The sequence below is a fragment of the Pelophylax lessonae genome (assembly GCF_965119305.1).
Source record: "Pelophylax lessonae genome assembly, chromosome: 9".
Taxonomy (NCBI): domain Eukaryota; kingdom Metazoa; phylum Chordata; class Amphibia; order Anura; family Ranidae; genus Pelophylax; species Pelophylax lessonae.
The window spans coordinates 165,698,126-165,719,401 of NC_138776.1; the positions used below are offsets into that span (position 1 = coordinate 165,698,126).

General features: G+C 41.8%; 1 protein-coding gene across 3 annotated transcripts in view; it reads left to right on the plus strand.

The window, feature by feature from the left end:
• Positions 1–20,534, plus strand: part of CCSER2 (coiled-coil serine rich protein 2) — a 124,525-nt gene extending 103,991 nt beyond the window's left edge. Inside the window, exon 10 of one of the 3 annotated variants that reach the window (XM_082269402.1) lies at positions 19,348–20,534. In XM_082269402.1, the coding sequence (XP_082125528.1) occupies positions 19,348–20,391 (1,044 nt within the window). In that variant the 3' untranslated portion in view covers positions 20,392–20,534. The remainder of the gene's footprint in view (positions 1–19,347) is intronic. The other 2 variants (XM_082269404.1, XM_082269403.1) reach the window with 2 other exon arrangements.
• Positions 20,535–21,276: the final 742 nt, after the last annotated feature.

A 21,276-nucleotide genomic window follows, 5' to 3' on the forward strand; every position in this document is an offset into this window, starting at 1 on the left:
TCAGTGTAAATGCTCAGTATACACATCATTTCAGATGTTGCATAATATACTATATACAGGTATTATTGTGGCCTTAATTTCCCTAGGTGTCATGACAGCTATGTTTACACACTGAATATGTTTAATTCGCTATCACAGCTTTGGCAAAACTTCTGTTCAGTCCCTTTTTTCTATGGGTTTTTACTTTTAAAGTTTCTAATTAAATGTAAAGGGTCAGTCCAGTCCAGAGAATTTACAACACTCATATGATATCCATGACAGGTGGAAAGAGTTGGGAATATAGGTCCAGGGAGCTATCTTGGAACTAATATATCCCTGCAATGATGGCAATTGTTCAAAACTTAAATATCAGTTTGGGTAAACTAAAAGTTAATGTGATATAGGGCGCAAATCAAGTGAACATGTCAAACTTTCCAAAAGTTCCCTTAACACACAGTTCTCCCTTTCCTGTGCCCTTGATTCTCTTTTTTTTTTTTCCCTTTAAAATATTGCCTTGACTCTCAACCTAACCTTTAACGTGCCTCTAAAAGTTAGGCTTATCCTTACACACAGAAGAAAAAAACACTTTAGTGAGGTAAGTATGCAGGTTGCCCTGACTTCTGCTTCTGAAATTGCTGGTTGCTTGGCTATAATATATCCTGAACCACTGACCCAGAGTGGGTGTACAGATAAAGGGTTTTGACCTTCTGTTGCTTGATTGTCTCAGGTCAGTGACAGAGTTTTACACATAGAGAAAGCCAGATATGTTCAAAAGACTGCCAGGAATGGCAACTTATATGATCTTTGAATACAAGTTTTTTTTTTTTCTCTTTCGTTAATTGACAGGCACTTCATATCTTCTTTGACCAATGGGTTATGCTGCTCTCCTTAGGAGTAGGATGCTAGGCGGAAAAGAATTAAAGCTTGACTACGCCTATAGGGCAGTCCCAGGGGGTATACTCACACTTCCTGCTATAGGACCTAGCTACTTGCTGGGATCTTTGGTCCTAGCATTTTTATTTTTCCTTTTGGACGGACCTTTTTCCATTTAAAATCTTGGACCTAAAGGCCCTGAACTGCTTTGTGTGGCTTCAGAAATTCAGAATGGAGTCCATTTGCACTGTAGTGGCTTCTCTTCATCAAGGGGATTTTATGGCCTCTATCGATATCAAGGATGCCTACCTTCACATCCCAATATATGTCAGGCATCAGGGTTCTCTTTGCTTTGCCGTAGGCGAGGAGCATTATCAATTTGTGGCGTTACCCTTTGATCTCGCCTCAGCCCCTCGGGTGTTCACAAGTGTTGGCCCCGGTGTTAGCCCTACTCAGGCAGAGGGGGATCATGGTAATGGGTTACCTGGACGATCTCCTCCTGCTAGCAGAGTCTCCGTCTGTCCTAAAGGACGATCTGGATCATCGCGGTGCGAACTCTGTAAGAGTTCGGCTGGACTCTGAATTTTCAGAAATCAGCTCTGACTCCATCCAACAACCTAGACTACATGGGTCTGACTCTGAATTCAGCCTCAGCCCGGGTGTTTCTTCCAGAAACAAAACTGCTGAAATTGCAGCATGTGATAGGGCTCCTGTTATCCAACCCCTGGTCATCTCTCAGGACTTGCATGCAAGTGCTGGGCCTGATGGTCTCAACCTTCAAGGCAGTTCCATTTGCGCAGTTCCATATCAGACCTCTGCAAATAGAGATTGTAGTCAAATGGGACAAGAGTCCACAGGCCCTGTACAATCTGATTCTGTTGAGCCGGGGTATGAGGGGTTCCCTAATTTGATGGCTTCGCTCCCTGGTGCTTCATCATGGAGAGTCCTTTCTTCACCTGTACTGGATGGTGGTCTCCATGGGCGCCAGCCTGTCCGGATGGGGAGGTGTCCTGGGCACGGAATCAGCCTGGGGAGTCTGGTCTCTGGAGGAGTCCAGTCTGCTAATCAACATCCTGGAAATTCGGGCGATCAGGCTTTGCCTGTCCCAGTGGAGGGATCATCTGCAGGGGTGTCCGGTAAAGCTGGATACTCACTATACAACTTTTGTTGTTAGATTTCCTTTAGATTTACCTTTGACTATGTAGTGCAAGGGCCTGCCTGACTGCATACAAATTAAGTGTTTCGATTTGACCTCATATTATATGGTTTTGGTAAATCTAAAAGAAAAAAATCTAAAGAAAATTGTATAGTGTGTATCCAGCTTAAGGATTCAATTGGACAATGCCACGGCTGTGGCATATGTCAATCTTCAAGGGGGCACCAAAGTGCCCTAGCGGCCATAGAAGTGGCTGACATTCTACAGTGGGCAGAACAATTTGTTCCAGCCCTCTCTGTTGTGCATATTCCAGGGGTGGAAAATTGGCAGGTGGATTACCTCAGTCGGCAGGTCCTGAGCCTGGACGAATGGCCCCTTCACCCGGAGGTGTTTCAACAACTGTCTCTCCAGTGGGGGACCCCCCAATGAGGACCTGTTAGCCCCGCGCATGAACCAGAAGGTTCCGTGGATTGTGGCAAGGTCTTGAGACCCTCTAGCAGACGCCGCAGATGCTCTTGTGGCCCCTTGGGGCCAGTATAGTCTAATACGTGCCTTTCCTCTGCTACAGCTTCTGCTGAGACTTCTGCGCATAATCGAAGCAGATGGGTTTCCAGTAATTCTGGTGGCCCCAGACTGGCCTCGACGCAGGCCTGGTATGACTGGTAGCCGATGCTCCGTGGCGACTTACTCTGAGAAGATCTCCACTCTGCTTTACAGTCGCTGGCTTTAACAAAGGCCTGGCTATGGAAAGCCAGGTACTAAAGGACAGGGGGTTGTCTGATTCGGTGATTCCTACTCTGTTGAAAGCTAGAAAATACTTCTCTGAAGATTTGCTATCAAGTTTGGAAGGCGCACTATGCTTGGTGTGAGTCTCAGGGGCCCCTCCCCCCCCGTTCCTTTTCGGTGTCACATTTGCTGGAGTTTCTACAAAGGGGTGTTGATCAATGTTTGGCCCTGGGCACCATCAAGGGCCAGATTTCAGCCTTGGCAATTTTCTTCACAAGGCTGTTGTCCATGAATTCCTCGGTTCACACCTTCCTGCAGGAGGTTCGCCATCTGCCTCCTCCAGTACCCTCCCTGGTGCCCCCGTGGGATCTTAATCTGGTACTGTTGGTTCTTCAAAAACTGCCTTTTAAAACATATTGCTTTCTTGGTAACTATTACTTCTGCACGCAGGGTCTCTGAGCTAGCTGCGTTGTCCTGTCGGCCACCTTACCTGGTGATTCACAGGGACAAAAGTGGTGCTTCGTCCCTGTCAGTTGCTCCTTCCTAAGGTCATTTCGGGGTTCCACTTGATATGAATGAAGACAATGTGTTGCCTTTGTTTGTGTCCTAAGCCAAAACATCCAAAAAAAAATTGCCTTGCATTCCCTGGATGTGGTTCGGGCCCTTAGGGTGTGCCTTATTTGTCCTTACGGAAGGTTCTCGTAAAGGGCAGGCCGCATCCGCTGCGACCATTTCCAGATGAATCAAGCAGAGGGTGGTGCAGGCTTATTCCATCAAAGTTCAGGTTCCTCCTTTCCTTGTTAAGGCGCATTCTACAAGGGCGATTAGTGCCTTCTGGTTCTTCCATCATCAGGCGTCGGTGGTCCAGGTTTGCAAAGCGGCCATCTGGTTGTCTGTACACACTTCCACCAAGTTTTACAAGGTAGATATTTTTGCATTTGCAGATGCTGTGTTTGCCCGCAAAGTTTTGCAGGCCACTGTTGCAGAGGCTTCTGCCTCTTGAGGGTGTAATTTTCTTGCTAGGTGAGCTCCAATTGTTTCTGGTTTACCTGGTTGGCCAAGTTTAGCCCTTTTTGGGAAATATGTTTAGTGCTGTGTTTTTTCCCACCCCTCATGCTGACACTGCTTTTAGGACGTCCCATCGGTCAAAGAAGATCTGGAGCTGTGTCCGTCAATAAACGAAAGAGAAAACTGGATTATTGTCTTACGGTAAAATCCTTTTCTCTAATGTTTGACGGACACAGCACCCACCCTTCTGTGGAGTTGGGTTATGTATTCTTCGGACACTGCTTGTTACAAAACTGAGATCCTATTGCAGGAAGTGTATACCCACTGGGACTGCCCTATAGGCGTAGTCAAGCTTTAACTCTTTACCGCCTAGTGTCCTACTCCTAAGGAGAGCAGCATAACCCATCAATCAAAGATATGAAGTGTCCGTCAATGAACATCAGAGAAGGATTTTTTTTTTTTTAAAACTGACCCTGAGCTCTAAAATGAGTTCCTAATGTTTCCCAACTGAAACCTTAGCACTCTGAACCCTAATCTTAACACTAACTGTAAACAAAACTTTTATCCCCTGACTCAAAGCAAGCCTATCTTTTTAAAGTGGTTTTAAACTTTTTTTTTTTTTTTTAATCACAAACCTATTATACCCTCATTCTCTGTGCAATAAGTTTTCACAGAGCAGCCTCCAACCTCCTCCTCTGGGATCCACTGCTGGCACTTCTGGTTCCTCCTTAACTACAAGTACTTCTCCTTTAGCAAGCTGCTTGCTGGGGGGGTACACGTGTGGGATCATTCCATAGACACAGAAAAAGGGTCTTTGCCCCCCCCCCCCGTCATGGTATTTGATTGACAGACTCAGGAGCCAATGCCTCTTACTGCTATCAATCTGCCCTGAGAGGAGAGCACACTGCTAGATTGAAATCAGGCTCAGGTGGGGCTGGGTGGTATATTAGACACAGAAGGCTTTTTGCCGTAAAGAAAAAATCTGAAAGCTTTAGAACCACTTTAACTTTTTACTGGCACATCAGTGACAGTAGCAGCTTATAAACAAACTCACAGACCGAACAGCCTGTTTATTTTTGTAGAGCAGCATGCGGCCTATATTGCCAGAGTGATTGAACAGCCATACAGCTATACTGTGCTGCTTTTTTTGTCCCGCCCCCCTTCGGGACTCAAAGAAAACACATCATGGTAAGCAAGGAAAGATGGAGGTAAATCTATTCTGAACTTAGAAATTCTTTGCTGATTTCTTGGTCACAGTTGCCTGTGTGCAGGGGAGGCCAAAAGACCCCTGATGTATCCTTAGAGAATACCCTCAAATTGCTCTGTAGTAAAGGGCTTATTAGACCTCTATTATAACAATAAAAATGGTAATTGGAAAAAAAAAAAAAAAGTCCCCAACCTTTCCACCTATGCAATTGAATGCACCCATACTGTGTGCACATAAATCATGATTGTGCAACAAATGTTTCTTAAAAATAAGAAAATATGGTGCTCAAGGTAACTTTCACATGAAAAGGCAGTAAAAGCATGAATTGTATAATGTCTATATAGGTATGTATAGAGAGGCTATAATATATAGTCATATAGTCCATAAGTCAATGGGTAGGTGAGTCCATGAAGGGAGATGAATGGGCTTCAGATGTAAACGATTACATGCAGCAAGGGCAGGCTCTTCACAGGAGTGAAGTTAACTCTGTCGTTTAGAAATACAAAGAAGAGCGCCTCTAAGTGCAGTAATTTAATATTGGATAAAAGCACAAATGTACACTCACATAAGGTAAAAGATAGACCGCTTGTCCGTGCGGTGTGTAATGGTTCTGTGTCGCGGTGTGTGTCTCAGGATCCAATGCTGGAACCAGGATGGTGGTTGGCGGTGAAGAAAGTGCCTGCTTGCGGTTCTGTCTTATGGTTCAGCTGATCGGAACCAGCCTGGACCGCAGCGTAACAGCGCGTGACGTCACCAACGGGCAAGGGAGAACAAAACGTGTTTCAAAACATGCGTAACGACCCCACTGGGCATGCACACTCCTTTTTTTAAGTGTGAAGGACAAGGGTAGGACGGGGAGTATATATACCGCAAGAGGTGGGCGTGTAGGAAGCAATTAAAACGCCAGTTGGCTAAAACAGCAACAATTAACAGTAATATGCGTACGATCCAAGATATGCCTGAGAGGGGACATGATGGCAATTTATAAATACCTCAACGGTGATCTCAGCATAGAAGAAAAGCTATTCAGTCGCAAGGATTGCATGAGGACTCAAGGACATACAATGCGATTAGAGAAACGTTTGGCCTCAGGCAATGCAGGGGGTTGAAGAATCCAAAAAAGTAGACCGCACTCAGGAAAGTAAGATGAAAACAATCAAACTCCTTTATTCTTCTTCGGTGTAGCAGACAGACAGTACAATGCACATAACAGACGTGCCGGGTTAACGCGTTTCACGAATTAAATCGCTTACTCATAACCATACACTGTGGAGCTGTGGAAGACTGTTGGGACTACAAGAGTGTGGAATTCTCTACCACAAGAGGTAGTTGGACTGGATGGACTATTGTCTTTATTTACCCTCAACTACTATGTAAGTATGTAATTAGACTATACAAAATTATAAATCTAATCATGAATTGGAAAGAATAGTATTGTGGTGGAATGGATAATAATGAACAAGGTAAAGGGACAATTAAATGGGAAATGAAAAATAATTATGTATACATGAAGAAGCATATACCCATATAATAAGTAAAGGTAAGAAATAGATGACACTTTTCATTAGTCTCATCTGAGGAGGAAAAAAAAGGGGGGGGGAGAAAAAGGGATAGAAAAAAAGTCCCTCATGTAGGTCCCTACATAAGGGATTATGATCTAAACACCCCTATCAATTAAATATGTATAAAAGTAATTCTATAATACAAATCATTCGAGACCATGAATAATACATTCAGGGCAAAGAATGATACTTACAATAAGGTGTCTTAAATTAACTAACTATATAAATGCTAGTATGTTGGTATCTAGAGAAGTAATATAATTAATATATAGTCTAAGCCTCACTTCATAACCATTCATTGTAAGATGGTACTAATCTCAAATTCTTCATTCAGACCATTTGGTGCAAGGGAATCCAGGGTGTAGATCTAGAAGGTTTCACGTTGGCATAATCTAGTGAAGGGTTTTGCTTCCGATTAAGTGTTTGGGTATGGGTTCCATTACTCTATCACAAAGGGGTTGATGCTGCTCCAGGTGAGAGATAAGTATCCATTCTGTGCTGGGTGCACCTCTAGTCCGTGGACCATGGAAGTAGCGATTGTATAGGAAATGGTTTGACAGCACTCCAGTGTCAGCGGATAAAAAGTCCTTATTTCTCCAAAAACATGACAGCACAATGAACAGATGCATACAACAGCAGACGCGTTTTTCACGAATCAGGTTTGCTTATTCATTCATCTTTTTATCCGCTGACACTGGAGTGCTGTTAAACCATTTCCTATGGATTCCATTACCCAAACTTGTAGACCACTGGTGGATCGCTTGTGGAATTCGAGAAAATGTTGTGGAACACTATGCTGGTCGCATCTCTCAACAAAGCATCGGTGACGACCGAAGTGTTGACGAAGAGGGTGAATGGTGCGGCCAACATGGAGTAATTTGCAAGGACAAGTAAGACAATATACCACAGTGAGTGTGACAATTATAAAAATTATCAAGATAATGTTTTACCTGAATGGGTAAACTATTTCTGGCCATGTTTAACAAACTTACAAGTTTTACACAGTGGCTTTTTGCATTGATAAATTCCCTTTAAAGGAATTAAGCACAATGGGTTTTGTTTTTTTTTTGGGTTTCAGTTGACTCGGTGCTATTTTATTTTTAAGGGTCGGAGCTCTCTGATATGTAACCTGGGGTTTATTGCATAAGCTCAGTTGTAAGTGGGGATCTTGAAGGATTTTCCAATGTTTGGATAATATTTTTTCAATTTTTCGATCTTGATCATGGAATCTAGTGGTAAACCTCACTGTAGAGTTAGCAGAGGGTCTAGAGGTTTTGGTGGTCTACAAGTGTTTCAGGGTAAACTTTCTCAAGAAATGTGTTTTTTCACAAGTTGTTCTAGGAGATGTAATCTGAATCCCTTGTGCAGTTTTGTCTTAGACAACATAATTGGCCTTTAGGTATACTCCTGATCCACTGCGGGTGATGACAACTATCACAATGTAGATAGGAGTTGCCTAGGAGTTGGGTTTGGTATAGTTGCGGGCAAAAATGGAATTGCCTTCATGACGCAACTTAAGGTCCAAGAAGGCAATGGAGTTAACGTTCCAGACAGGGGTAAAGGATAGGCCAAATTGATTGAAGTTGCAATATGTGACAAAATCGCCAATGAGATTAGGGGCACCATCCCAGATGATGATATCAATATATCAACCATAATAGACCAAATGTTTAGCGAATGGATTAGTTTGCCAAATGAATGCATGTTCCCAAAAGCCCATGGTAGGGTTCGCATATGAAGGTGCAAAGTTGGCACCCATAGCTGTTCTGTGGGTTTGGCGATAGAACATCGTGGCATCTAACACAATTATTTCCATTTTGAAGGTGACTACTGTCTAAGATAAAACTAGCTTGTTTGGTGTTGATCATGGGGTCCCGCAAAAGAAAATGTGTGGTTAAGAATTAACATCTAGAGACAACCAATGGTACTCCTCACATTTAATACAACTTTTGGCCCCTTGTTCATTGAATGAGAAGTCCCATATGTACGACAGAAGTGATTGCGCCAGGGGTTGTAGGAAACAGTCAGTATATTGAGAGAACCCACTGGTGATGCTATTCATAGAAGCCACAATTGGCCTACCAGGGGGACGTACTAGATTCTTGTGTACCTTGGGTAGATGGTAGAAATAATGGGTACTGTAAACATCTTTGTGTAAGAAGGCTTCCTTGGGTTCAATGATTAGAAGTCGGAGAGAATCTGAGATAAGAGTTTCAGCTTCAGTTCTAAAAGTAGGTAGTGGGTCTTTGGAGAGCTTGAGATGTGCCTTAGAGTCCGACAAGAGTCTAAATGCTTCAGCGATGTATTCAGATCTGCCTTGGAGGACAATGCCTCCTCCCTTATCTGCCGGTTTTATGATACGATCTGAATCGGTAAATTTCTTTAGGGCTGACATTTCGCCTGGATTGTTGTGATCATTTTTATTATTATTAGTATTGGAGGTTTGATGGCATAAACTCGGAAGGTCAGAGAACATGACCCTGTAGAAGGCCTCAATGTATGGCCCCTTGGAGCGATGGGGTAAAAAATAGATTTGGGGTGTAGTTGTGTATGTTTTGTGGGGTGGAGGACATCTGAAGATGTTGAGTGTATAAGAGGAGATCTTACTCAACGTCCAAATCAGGTTCTTCTGTGTTAATACGGGCATCCTATATACTGAGAAGGCTATTCGAGATATCCTCATCAAAAGATTTATTAGGGTCTGGGATAATGTCACCAGAGATGGTTTTATCAGAGGTATCTTTCTTGGATTTTATATTGTAAAATCTTTTGAGGGTAAGTTTACGTATAAACTTATTGAGATCTTTGAAGAGTAATGGGCCATACACACTATACAATTGTCTTTTAGATGTTTTCCTTTAGATTTACCAAAACCATATAATATGAGGTCAAATCGAAATACTTTCAATTTGTATGCAATTAGGCAGGCCCTTGCACTACATAGTTGAAGGTAAATCTAAAGGAAATCTTAACAGCAAAAGTTGTATAGTGTGTATCCAGCTTAAAGCGGTAGTACCCCTTTTTTCACTTTTACCTACAGGTAAGCCTATAATAAGGCTTACCTGTAGGTACAAATAATATCTCCTAAACCGGCACGGTTTAGGAGATATTTACAGTGCATGCAGCCGCTCGCGAGAGCGCTCTGAAGGTCCGGGGGGACCTTCAATTAACTTGCCGGGAGCTTGCCGGAAAAATCACTCCCGCGCGCATGCGCGGGAGTGACGTCATCGCGGCTCTGGCCAATCAGCGCGCCGGAGCCGTCTCTTCCGGCCAATCAGCGCGCCGGAGCCGCGGAACCCGGAAGAGACGACGAGGGATCATGGCAGCGCCCGCTTCGATGTTCGGGGGTCCGTGTCGGGGCTTCGTTTTAAGGTAAGTTACACATAATTGGCTAGTATGGGATGCATACTAGCTCATTATGCCTTTGTCTTGCAGGTTTTTTTTTTTTTTATAGGGTTTACAACCGCTTTAAGAAAGAATTTGGTTGTGTGGTAGGGGCAAAGGTGAGACCTCTACTCAGGAGGGATAAATCATTTACAGATAAGGGATGGGAAGACCATTTAAAAAGTTTTATAGTTTCCGCAGTTTTAAGCTTATTTGTGTTTTTTCTACGTCTACCTCTGCAACCTCTTCTGTGTATTTTCTTTTTTGTTGCTGTTTTGGGTGGGCACTGACCCCTAAAAAAGAAATGGAGGACGATTGGGTGGGTATTTCACCATGTTGGAAATCGACTATTAGTATATTGGTTGTTTTAGGGGCTGGGGGAGTAGTGGGATCATGGTGGATGGTAATATTAATCCTCATGATGACTGGGGGCTTGAGCTTCCATAGCGGAGTGATGGGGAGGGGGCAGTTGGGGGAAGGAAGGACGGACGAGACCTAGTAGTGAGTGAAGATGAAATATTGAGAGAGATTGAGAGTTGGTGGGTTGATTTGTGGAACTCTTGAAAGAAGAGGATGGGGTGTCTTGCAAAATGTTATTCTTAGTATAATTGTTACCGGAGGTCTTAAGTGGAATGGAATGAGGGCTAGTAGATCTTTTTCTTGGAGTGACTCTTGGAGGCTGGTGATTTTGTGTGTATAGCATTGGGCAATAATGGTTTGGGAATAATAGTAGAGTCTCTAGGGGTGGGTGGTTTAAGGTTGAGCAAAGAAGGTATATTGTGGGGTTTCCATGAGAAAACTTTTTTTACTTTGATAATCCAGATCGCGCTTAAATTTGCCTAGTTTGGCCTGGATGAGAATATTTTTTATCCTCTCAGTGTTCTTTAAGGTTCCTAGCCAGGAGAGAGCAGAGGAATTTTATTATGTGTGGATATATCGTGGGCTAATATTTGGATCTGATGTTACCATTTCATCATATTTAATGTGTCTTTGGCTAATGAGTACTTCCAGTAGTTTGGAGGTACAGAATTGTGCTATACCTTCCCAATCTCTCAAATGAGTGGAATCTATGAAGGAGCAGGACTTTAATATTCCTCTGGCGGAGATCTTTCCAATAACATATTTCCGTAGGAAGAACTCATCCCAACAATGAGTGTTGGCTGTGTGGATGAGTCTTTCTAATTTTTTAATTTACCACAAAGAGAATAACGGGCTGCCTGTGTGAATTGGACAGTATTACAAAATAAATCAGGAGGCAAGGTGGTATAGAGTGTCATACTTATGGTATTCTATGTCACTGATGAGGTCCATAATGAGAAGAGAAACAAAATGAAAGGGATAGAGGAGGATAGAGAAGACCGGAGGAAGGGGGGGGGGGCGGGGGATGTATTATGTAGAAAAAATCAGAACATAAACAGTGAATCACAATTTAGGGTCGCTAAAATAAATAAATATGCTAAAATAGGAAAACATAAGGGTAAAAGGCAATCTGTTATGCTGCGGTCCAGGCTGGTTACGGTCAGCTGACCCGGAGGACCGAAAGTGCAGCACTCCATCGCCAACCACCATCCCGGCTCCAGCGTTGGAACCACTATACACTGCACGGACAAGCCATCTATCTTTTATCTTATGTAAAGGTACATTTGTGCTTTTATCCAATATTAAATTACTGCACTTAGAGGTGCTCTTCTTGTCCTCCTTTGTGCAACAAATGTTGGGTTTTGTCTTGCACACTGGAATGAGGAACAATTTTAGGTCCATTATTTATAGTTCATGCTTTAAGTTCATGATCTCCTAAAGGCTTTTAAACATTGTGTACGGACAATTTTGGTTGTCATAGTTTGTCGCTGTGTTGCAGGGTCTTGACATATTTGAAGAATAAAATGGTGGCAGTTAATACCAGAGTCTCTGCTTTGAGAAAATATTTCATATCTGGGGTTTTAAAGCCTATCTCTGAGAATTGCAAGAAATTTACCCTTGCAGTGGGCCCTTAACACTCCTGTAGACTCTCTCCATCTATGTGACGGGTACCCCAAAGCTTCTTCTGTTTTGAAGTAATAATTCTCGGGCTAAAATGTGCAATTTAATATGGGTTAAAAAAGCAAGGTAAAAGAATTAGTGCCAAATCTTCATTATCTGTTTTTAGAGGCAATGCATAACTGAAATTGATAGAAATGACACAGAAATATTTGTACTTTGCAAACACCAACAAGCAAAGGAATAAATACCAACAGTATTCTGTATCTGATGAACCCTGTACTGTTTGAGAGCAAGCTACTATAGATCTGCTTTTGATTTTTTTTTTTTTTTTTTTTTTAAACATTTTAAGCAACTTTGGTTAATAAAGAGGTATCAAACTGTTTCAGCCCTTTCGAGCATCTTTCCACCAGCAGATCACTTATAATATCCAAGGGCAAGTGTAGCCTGGGTGAGTTCTTTCCTACACCTTCCAGGCTCCTGAGCAGTGGAAAAAATATTTTGGATTTTAGAGATGTCATTTTTTGAAGTTGTCATTGAAATGATATATTGCTCATGCATGCCATGGGTATATGTTAAAGTACACCCCAAAATACATTCTGCTGCTTCTCCGGAGTATGGGGATACCCCGTGTCTGAGACTTTTTGGCAGTCTAGCCACGTACAGGACCCCGAAAATCAATCACCACCTTCAGGCTTTCTAAGGGCATAGATTGTTGATTTCACTCCTCACTAACAGTTTTGGAGGCCATGAAATGCCACCCCCCCCCCCCCCAAATGACCCCTTTTCGGAAAATAGACACCCTAAGCTATTTGCTGAGAGGCATGTTGAGTATTTTGCAGATCTCGCTTTCTGTCACAAAGTTTTGAAAATTGAAAAGAGAGAAAAAAAAAATTCCTTTTCTTTCTTTATTTTCCAAAACAAATGAGAGCTGCAAAATGCTCACCATGCCTCTTAGCAAATATCTTGGGGTGTCTACTTTCCGAAAAGTGATCATGGGGGGGGGGGGGGGGTTGTGCTATCTTGGCATTTCATGGCCTCCGAAACTGTGATAGGTAGTGTGGAGTGAAAACCACAATTTATGCCCTTAGAAAGCCTGAAGGCGGTGATTTGTTTTCAAGGTCCTGTACGCGGCTAGACTGCCAAAAGGTCTCACACATGGGGTATCCCCTTTTTAGGAGAAGCAGCAGAATATATTTTAGGGTGTCATTTCACATCATAGCCATGGTATGTTTGAGCAATATATCATTTAAGTGACAACTTTGTGTAAAAAAAAAATAAATAAATAAATAAATTGTAACTTTCCTGAAATTTATGGCAAAATATAAAATACTCCATGGACTCAACATGCTTCTCAGCAAATAGCTTGGAGTGTCTACTTTCCAAAATTGGGTTATTTGGGGGGGGGGTGGGGTGGTGTTTGTGCTATATTGACATTGCAGGGCCTCCGAAACTGTAATAGGCAGTGAGCTCGGCTAGGCTCCCAAAAAGTCTCACACATGTGGTATCCCTGTACTCAGGAGAAGCTGCAGAATGTATTTTGGTGTGTAATTCCACATATACCCATGGCATGCGTGAGCATTTAGGGACGACTTTGTGTAAAAAAAAATAATAATAATTTTCCTGAAACTTGTGGCAAATTATAAAGTATTTCATGAACTCAACATGCTTCTTAGCAAATAGCTTGGGGTGTCTACTTTCTAAAAAAGGGGTAATTTCAGGGGTGTTTGAACTGTCCTGGCATTTTATGCCCAATAATAAAAGCTTATGCCACACATCAACTCTTCTAACCACTTGCAGACACTTTTTGTTTACATGAAAAAAAAAATTATTTTTTTTTACTAGAAAATTACTTTGAACCCCCAAACAGAGGCCTTACAGAACAAAATGGTGGGTGTTGCAGTTTTTTGTCAGAGTATTTGCGCATGAGATTTTCCAAATGCATTTTTTTGGGGGGGGAAAAACACTTTTTTTAAATGTAATGCAAAATACACTATATAATATATACTATATCACAAAAGTGAGTACACCCCTCACATTTTTGTAAATATTTTATTATCTTTTCATGTGACAACACTGAAGAAATTACACTTTGCTACAATGTGAAGTAGTGAGTGTACAGCTTGTATAACAAGTTATTTTTAGGGGACTGCAAATTTACACTATAACAAAAACTCAAAATGTCCAAATTGGGCCCAGAGTGTTAGTGTGAATATTTTGTGTGGCCGCCATTATTTTCCAACACTGCCTTAACCCTCTTGGGCATGGAGTGGTGAATGTTAGAGACCTTGTGCTCCTCCGCCTTCCATTTGAAGATGCCCCACAGATGCTCAATAGGGTTTAGGTCTGGAGACATGCTTGGCCAGTCCAGTCCATAACCCTTAACCCTCAGCTTCTTTAGCAAGGCAGTGGTCGTCTTGGAGGTGTGTTTGGGGTCGTTATGTTGGAATACTGCCCTGCCGCCCAGTGTCTGAAGGGAAGGGGATCATGCTCTGCTTCAGTAAGTGACAGTAAATGTTGGCATTCGTGGTCCCTCAATGAACTGTAGCTCCCACTCATGCAGCCCCATACCATGACACTCCCACCACCATGCTTGACTGTAGGCAGGACACACTTGTCTTTGTACTCCTCACCTGGCTGTCACCACACATGCTCGAAACCATCTGAACCAAATAAATTTATTTTGGTCTCATCAGACCACAGGACATGGTTCCAGTAATCCATGTCCTTAGTCTGCTTGTCTTCAGGAAACTGTGGGATTTCTTGTGCATCATCTTTAGAAGAGGCTTCCTTCTGGGATGACTGCCATGCAGACCAATTTGATGCAGTGTGTAGCATATGGTCTGAGCACTAACAGGCTGACCCCCCGCTCCTTCAACCTCTGCAGCAATGCTGGCAGCACTCATACTTCTATTTCCTAAAGGCAACCTCTGGATATGATGTTGAGCACGTGCACTCAACGTCTTTGGTCGACCATAACGAGGACTGTTCTGAGTGGAACTTGTCCTGTTAAACCGCTGTATGGTCTTGGCCACAGTGCTGCAGCTCAGTTTCAGGGTCTTGGCAATTTTCTTATAGCCTAGGCCACCTTTATGTAGAGCAACAATTCTTTATTTTTCTCAGATCCTCAGAGTTCTTTGCCATGAGGTGCCATGTTGAACTTCCAGGGACCAGTATGAGTGAGAGCGACAACACCAAATTTAACACATCTGCTCCCCATTCACACTTGAGACCTTGTAACACTAACAAGTCACATGACACCACGGAGGGAAAATGGATAATTTGGCCCAATTTGGACATTTCCACTTAGGGGTGTACTCACTTTTGTTGCCAGTGGTTTAGACATTAATGGCTGTGTGTTGTTTTGAGGGGACAGCAAATTCACACTATTATACAAGCTGTACACTCACTACATTGTAGCAAAGTGTCCTTTCTTCAGTGTTGTTACATGAAAAGATATAATAAAATATTTATAAAAATGTGAGGTGTGCTCACTTTTGCGAGATACTGTATTGCTAAATTGTTAAAATATAAAAGATGCTCTTATGCCGAGTACATAGATACCAAACATGACATGCTTTAAAATTGCGCACTTCCATGCGGCGGCAACAAACTGTGTACATTTTCAAAAGCCTTTACAGGTTACCACTTTAGATTTACAGAGGAGGTCTACTGCAAGAATTACTGCCCTCGATCTAACATGCGCGGCAATACCTCACATGCATGCTGAAATTTCTGTTTACATACGACACCAGACCAATGCTTGCGTTCGCCTTTTCGCGCAAACATGATGGGACAAGGGTGCTTTAAATTATTTATTTATTTTGCTTTTTTTTTTTATTTTGACACCTTTCCTTTAATTTTTTTCTTTTTTCTATAATTATCACAGGGTATTTAAATATCCACTGTGATAGCAATAAGTAGTGACAAGGTACTCCCTTTTTTTAAAAAAAATGGGGTCTATTAGACTCTAGATCTCTCGTCTGCCCTTAAAGCATCAGACCACACCAAGCTTGGTGTGAAAAGATGCTTTCCCAATGGCGCTGTTTATATCTGGCGAAACCGAAGTCATGAAACCATGGAAGGAGCAAGGGGGGTCCCCTCCCACTGCTTGTAAATGCAGTCTAGCGGCCAATTATCAGCTAGGATTGCTTTTACATGAAAGCCGACCGCTCGCTGTAAAAAAAAAAAAGATACCATGATGCCTAAATCTGCAGGCAACATGCAAAGTCCAGCGATGTACCAGTACGTTGCTGGTCCTTGTTAGACAATATATTGTATAGTTTTTTTTTTTTTTTTTTTCATGCAGCCCGTGGGCTGAACGAAAAAAGAGAACCTAACAGATTCCTCCATTCACTTGGATCGATGTGACAAAAAGTGTGTGGCATGCCCATCATTACACCTACCAGCATCCACCCACTTCTAATGATGGGCATACATGCAATGTTGAACGAAAAAAAAAAGAACATGGCAGAGATTTCTTTATCCACATTGATTGATGCAAATGGAGGAATCTGCTAAGTAAAGTGTTAAAAAATAATTGGCAAAGCATAGGGCAGATCTGCCCTCTGTTTCCACCCCATCCCCTATGCTTCGCCATATATGCTCTTTTTTATTTATTTTTTTAACTGCGGTGGTGAAATCACCTCATACAGCACTGCAATCATTGATTTACATATATGCTGAGAGCAAACGCTCTTGCTGTCAGAATAAACACATCAATGCTGCAGCTGATGGACGTGCCTGCAAAGCAAACAATGGTTTAACAATAAAACACAGTAACAATAAAACATTACAATATAATAGAATACAGTGCAGTAAAACAGTAGAATTGTGGTATCTGCAAAAAAAAAAAAAACTATGGTTAACAATGAAAAATACAGCAACAATAAAACATATTACAATTGCAGATACCAGCATTCTGCTGTACTGTATGCTAACTATGGTTAACAATGAAAAACAGTAACTATAATATACTATGTTTTACTAACTACAGTAAGTGTAGGTGCAGAAAATTACCTCAATAAAACAACAATTTTTTTGGCTTTTTTATTTATAAATCTTTTAAAAAAAAAAAAAAACTTTTTTTTTTTTTTTTTTAACTTTTTTACACTTTTTTTTGTAACTGTAAAAAAACATTCCAGGCTAGGGCCTCTCAAAATGCAAAATAGCCAGCTAACCTCTTTCAAGACCCTGTGTGAAAGTGTTCCCTAGACTATGCCGTGCTGTACTCTATACTAATACGCTACTAGTGTGTGGTAGCGATGGAAACAGTCCCCGATGCAGAGACCAGGTTGGTCAGGACAGGAGGTACAAAAAATAGCGGGTGTCACGTCTATAGCCGTGTTTTCTATAGACACAACATCTTCATTGGGGTGCTCTTTGGGTAGGGGTACTAGGGAGGACATCTGGAAAATGCCTCTCATGCAGCTGGCTCACTGCATCTGGATTGTGAATTTTCTTCCTGGAATTTAAGGAAGGATCCACCTATTACAATTGCCTCTGCTGAATGCTTATGTGCTATACAAAACGTCAGGAAGAAGTATACAGACACTTTCTTCTACCTGCGTCTGGCCTTACGGGCAATTAGGTACGGAGCTATCATCTGGTCATTGAAGTCCACCCCTCCCATGTTAAGGTTGTATTCATGGACACAGAGGGTCTTCTCAACAACACCAGTCGCCGTTGCTATTTTGACTCTCATGTCTGCGTGAATGGAGGACAGAATAAAAACATTCCGTGTGTCCCCCTCACTTCACTGCAGGCAATTTATTATGCTTCAAGCAGGCTCTCTCCCCCTGCCTAAGTCGGGAATTTACAAGCCGCTGGGGAAAGCCCCAGCAATTAGGGCACACGGTGCCACATGCGCCAATTCCAGAATCAAAAAGGTGACTAAAAAGTAAAAAGAGGATGTACTAGGCCGCTGGTGCTTGCCAGCTCACTAGATGGTTGAGCGGCACTAGTGCTGACACTCTGCTGCATACGAGAACCCTACGATTGTTGAACCTCAGCAACAGAAGGACGGGGTCGAGTATGCCTGACCTTAGCAAGGATCACTACTCCGTTGTCCAAGCTATCTGTCAAGGTGCCGCTGTTCTCTACAGGTTCGAGTATTGAGCCTGATTCTGACAGATAAAAGCGATAGGGAAGCCTCACTGTCATACTCAGCATCGTGTAGGCCTCTTCACTAGTGTACCTCTGTTTGGACATTTTGGCCAATAAATTTATAGAAACCCAGTGTGACTCACAGGTAAAAAAAAAGCACCTGGTTGTCGAGGACTGTTTGAACCGCTACAAAAAAATTTAACTGCTAGTGCAAGCAGAGATCAGGCCTGACTCTGCTAATGCTGCGGTTTAGTGTGCTATGTATTGGAAGTGACAGTAATCTGCTGATATTGCACTCCTTGGGGGATGGGCGGAGGGGCTAAACGCAGGTGCTGGCAGGTGTCGGAGCTGATCCTGCTAATGCTGCATTTTGGGGACACTATACTAAACTATTGGACGCTAGTATACGTCTGATCGGATCAAACATGTTGATCCATTCAGACACTATACTAGGAATGGAGGTGTTTAGTGTGTGTGTGTGTCACTGGCAATCAAAGGGTTAAAATGTATTACTATATATGCGGTGAGCAATCTGACGCTGTCCTGTATTGACACTAACTAACTAATGTGAACTAATGTCACCTGTGACACTAATACAGTGATCAGAAAAAAACATCTGTACACTATGATAGTGACACTGTGACAGGACAATGAAGCGGTTAACTGGGGGGTGATCAGGGGGTTAAATCTTAGGTTTAGGGTACCAGCCATACATCCCCTTATCTGGGACTGCCGCTGAACTACCACTAACTGCCTCTCACGCTAACTAAAGTCATAAGTGACACTAATACAGTGATCAGTAAATTATCTGTATACTGTATATAGTGACACACTGACAAGGGAATAAAAGGGTTTAATGTGTGCGTATTTGTACTGGTGTCAGTGTAGTGCTTGTGTACTCACTGATGCTCTCTTCTCTCACGCTTGAACCAAAAAGGGCTCCAGGAGAGAAGATTGAATCATTTCCTTTGCCTGTGTTTACATTACACAGGCACATGATGCTCTGCGTGCGCCCCTGAGCCCCGCTGGGGACCGACGCACAGTTACGCTGGTTCACGCAGCCAAGCCACCTTGCCGCAGTAAATCAGCGGCGGGTGGTCAGCAACTGGTTAAACGGAATTTGCATTGAAATGTTGAATATTATTTTGGCTCATATATAATTCCTGTAATAAACTACAATATTACTTCAGTGACCATTTTAGTTTTTAATGTATTTACATATGCATGTTGGCCAGCCTTAAAAACCCACGTTTTGTTGTGGCAATTCTTGCGCATTTTGGTGAACTAGAAGTTCCCTAAATAAAAAAAAAATATGTATACACTTTGGTGCAGTCCAAATAACTTGTTTTTTTTTCTTTTTTTTTCTGCAGCCTCAAATACTACAGTGTTCCAGCAGCACCCTCAGTTCCACAGACCTTCCCTCGGGAAAATTAACAGCATGTCAACCTATCGAGGACCCAAATGAACTGGAGGAGCAAATGCAACAATATTTATCTAACTACCAGAGTGATGATTCTGGTGCCAGCTCCATCATCCCTGCAAATGAACTAAGTGATCTGTTAAGCACGCAGTTGAAGATAAATGATGGAGAAGACAATCTTAAAAATAATAAAAAGGAACACGAAAAAAATCATGCACAACTTGATGAGAACAAAAATGTTAGACGGTATTCTACTGACATTGTACCACAATTTTCACCTAGTCAACTTAAGGATATAAAGTCTAAAACAAGTGTAAATGCATCATTGCCTGGACGAATATCAAGCCCAAAGACTTTGCAGTGCCCAAAGCCCAAACTGCAGAATACTTTGGCACATCAAAGAAACACTTTATCCTCCCCAAACAGTAGCTCCACAGACTCCAAAATTTTGATGAATTCATTAAGCCCCTCTTGTCAACAAGAGAATTTCCATACCAAAAAGAAACCGATAATACCGAATACCAATCCTGTGCATCATACAACTGTAAATGTCACTCCTGACTCCAACACTAGCAAACTGGAAAGGATACATTCACCTTCTGGTCAGTCCCCGTTGACTAAAGCCATGCCAGATAGAAGACCCCTAATTCACAGTACATTGCCATCAACTGATAAGTTGTCAAGTGAAGGAGACTTATCTTTTCATCTGCGAGCTCCAGCAGCTGAACCCTCAAAACCAGTAAGCAAGCTAATGCCCAAGGGATCATTGCTCAGACCTCCAAGTAATCTTCCTTCCAAACTAAAGGCTCCAAATCTTTCCAAGCCTGATGTACTTTCACAAGATGTTCCTAAAGAACCCATAAAAGCCCCAGGAAAGGCTTCATCTTTAGTTATCCCTAGGCCCCTTTCATATAAAAAAGATGGTATGCGCGAAGCTGATACTTGCTCCATCCCAAAGAGGCAATCACGACTCCCTCAACCAAAGCCACAATAAATTAAAAAAAAAAGTGATACCGTATGTTCAAAAGTAATAATGGGTACAATAGTAGTCTCCTGTTTTAAGGAATTACAGTGGCCATGGTAGTGTTTAATACAGTTTGTTGTCAATGTTGGGTTTACTAAGAACATCATGGGAAAAAAAAATCATTCTTAACCTACACAAATACCTTGGCTTTAACGTTGACTTAAGTATCCAGTTATAAATTATTTGCTTTGCATTCTAAAGCATTTCAACGGTTATAAACTATATGCTGCAGATTGTGCATCCATTTTACAGATTTTCTTCTGAGTCCTGATCTTCACATAGTGCAAATATAAACCATATATTTATGCGTAATATATAATTTACTGCCAGTTGTACAATATATTTTCAAGTTCTATGCAAGTTTGTCACTTATTTATCTATCTTAAGATTGTAAATTGTATTTATTAAGTTGAGATTTGTATTTTGCACATTACCCCGTTTAGATCTGCATACCATGCATTTGTACTTTATCATGGAGTTCATTCATATAGGACACAGTCTACAAACAACCTAATTTGCCGCTAAAGTAATTGATTCCCTCGTTTTTAACCCTTTGTGAGTAACTCTTTAAGAACTCTTCCTGCACATTCATATTCGGTATCTGGTGGCAATTTTTCAGTTTCCTTGCAAAATTAGGACCAAAAACAAAATGCTTTAGGGTGGCAAAACAGTATTATCAACAGGACTTTCAGCTCTAAGTTATTTAAAATGAAATAGCACAGATTTTTACATTTTATTCTGTGGGATATTAATATTATTAAAACTGTTCGATAGATTATATGGTGTGTAGAAAAAAGCTTCAGAAGGCTGCAGGAAAGCTTTCACAGACGTTCAGGTTGTTTGCTTATGTTTTAC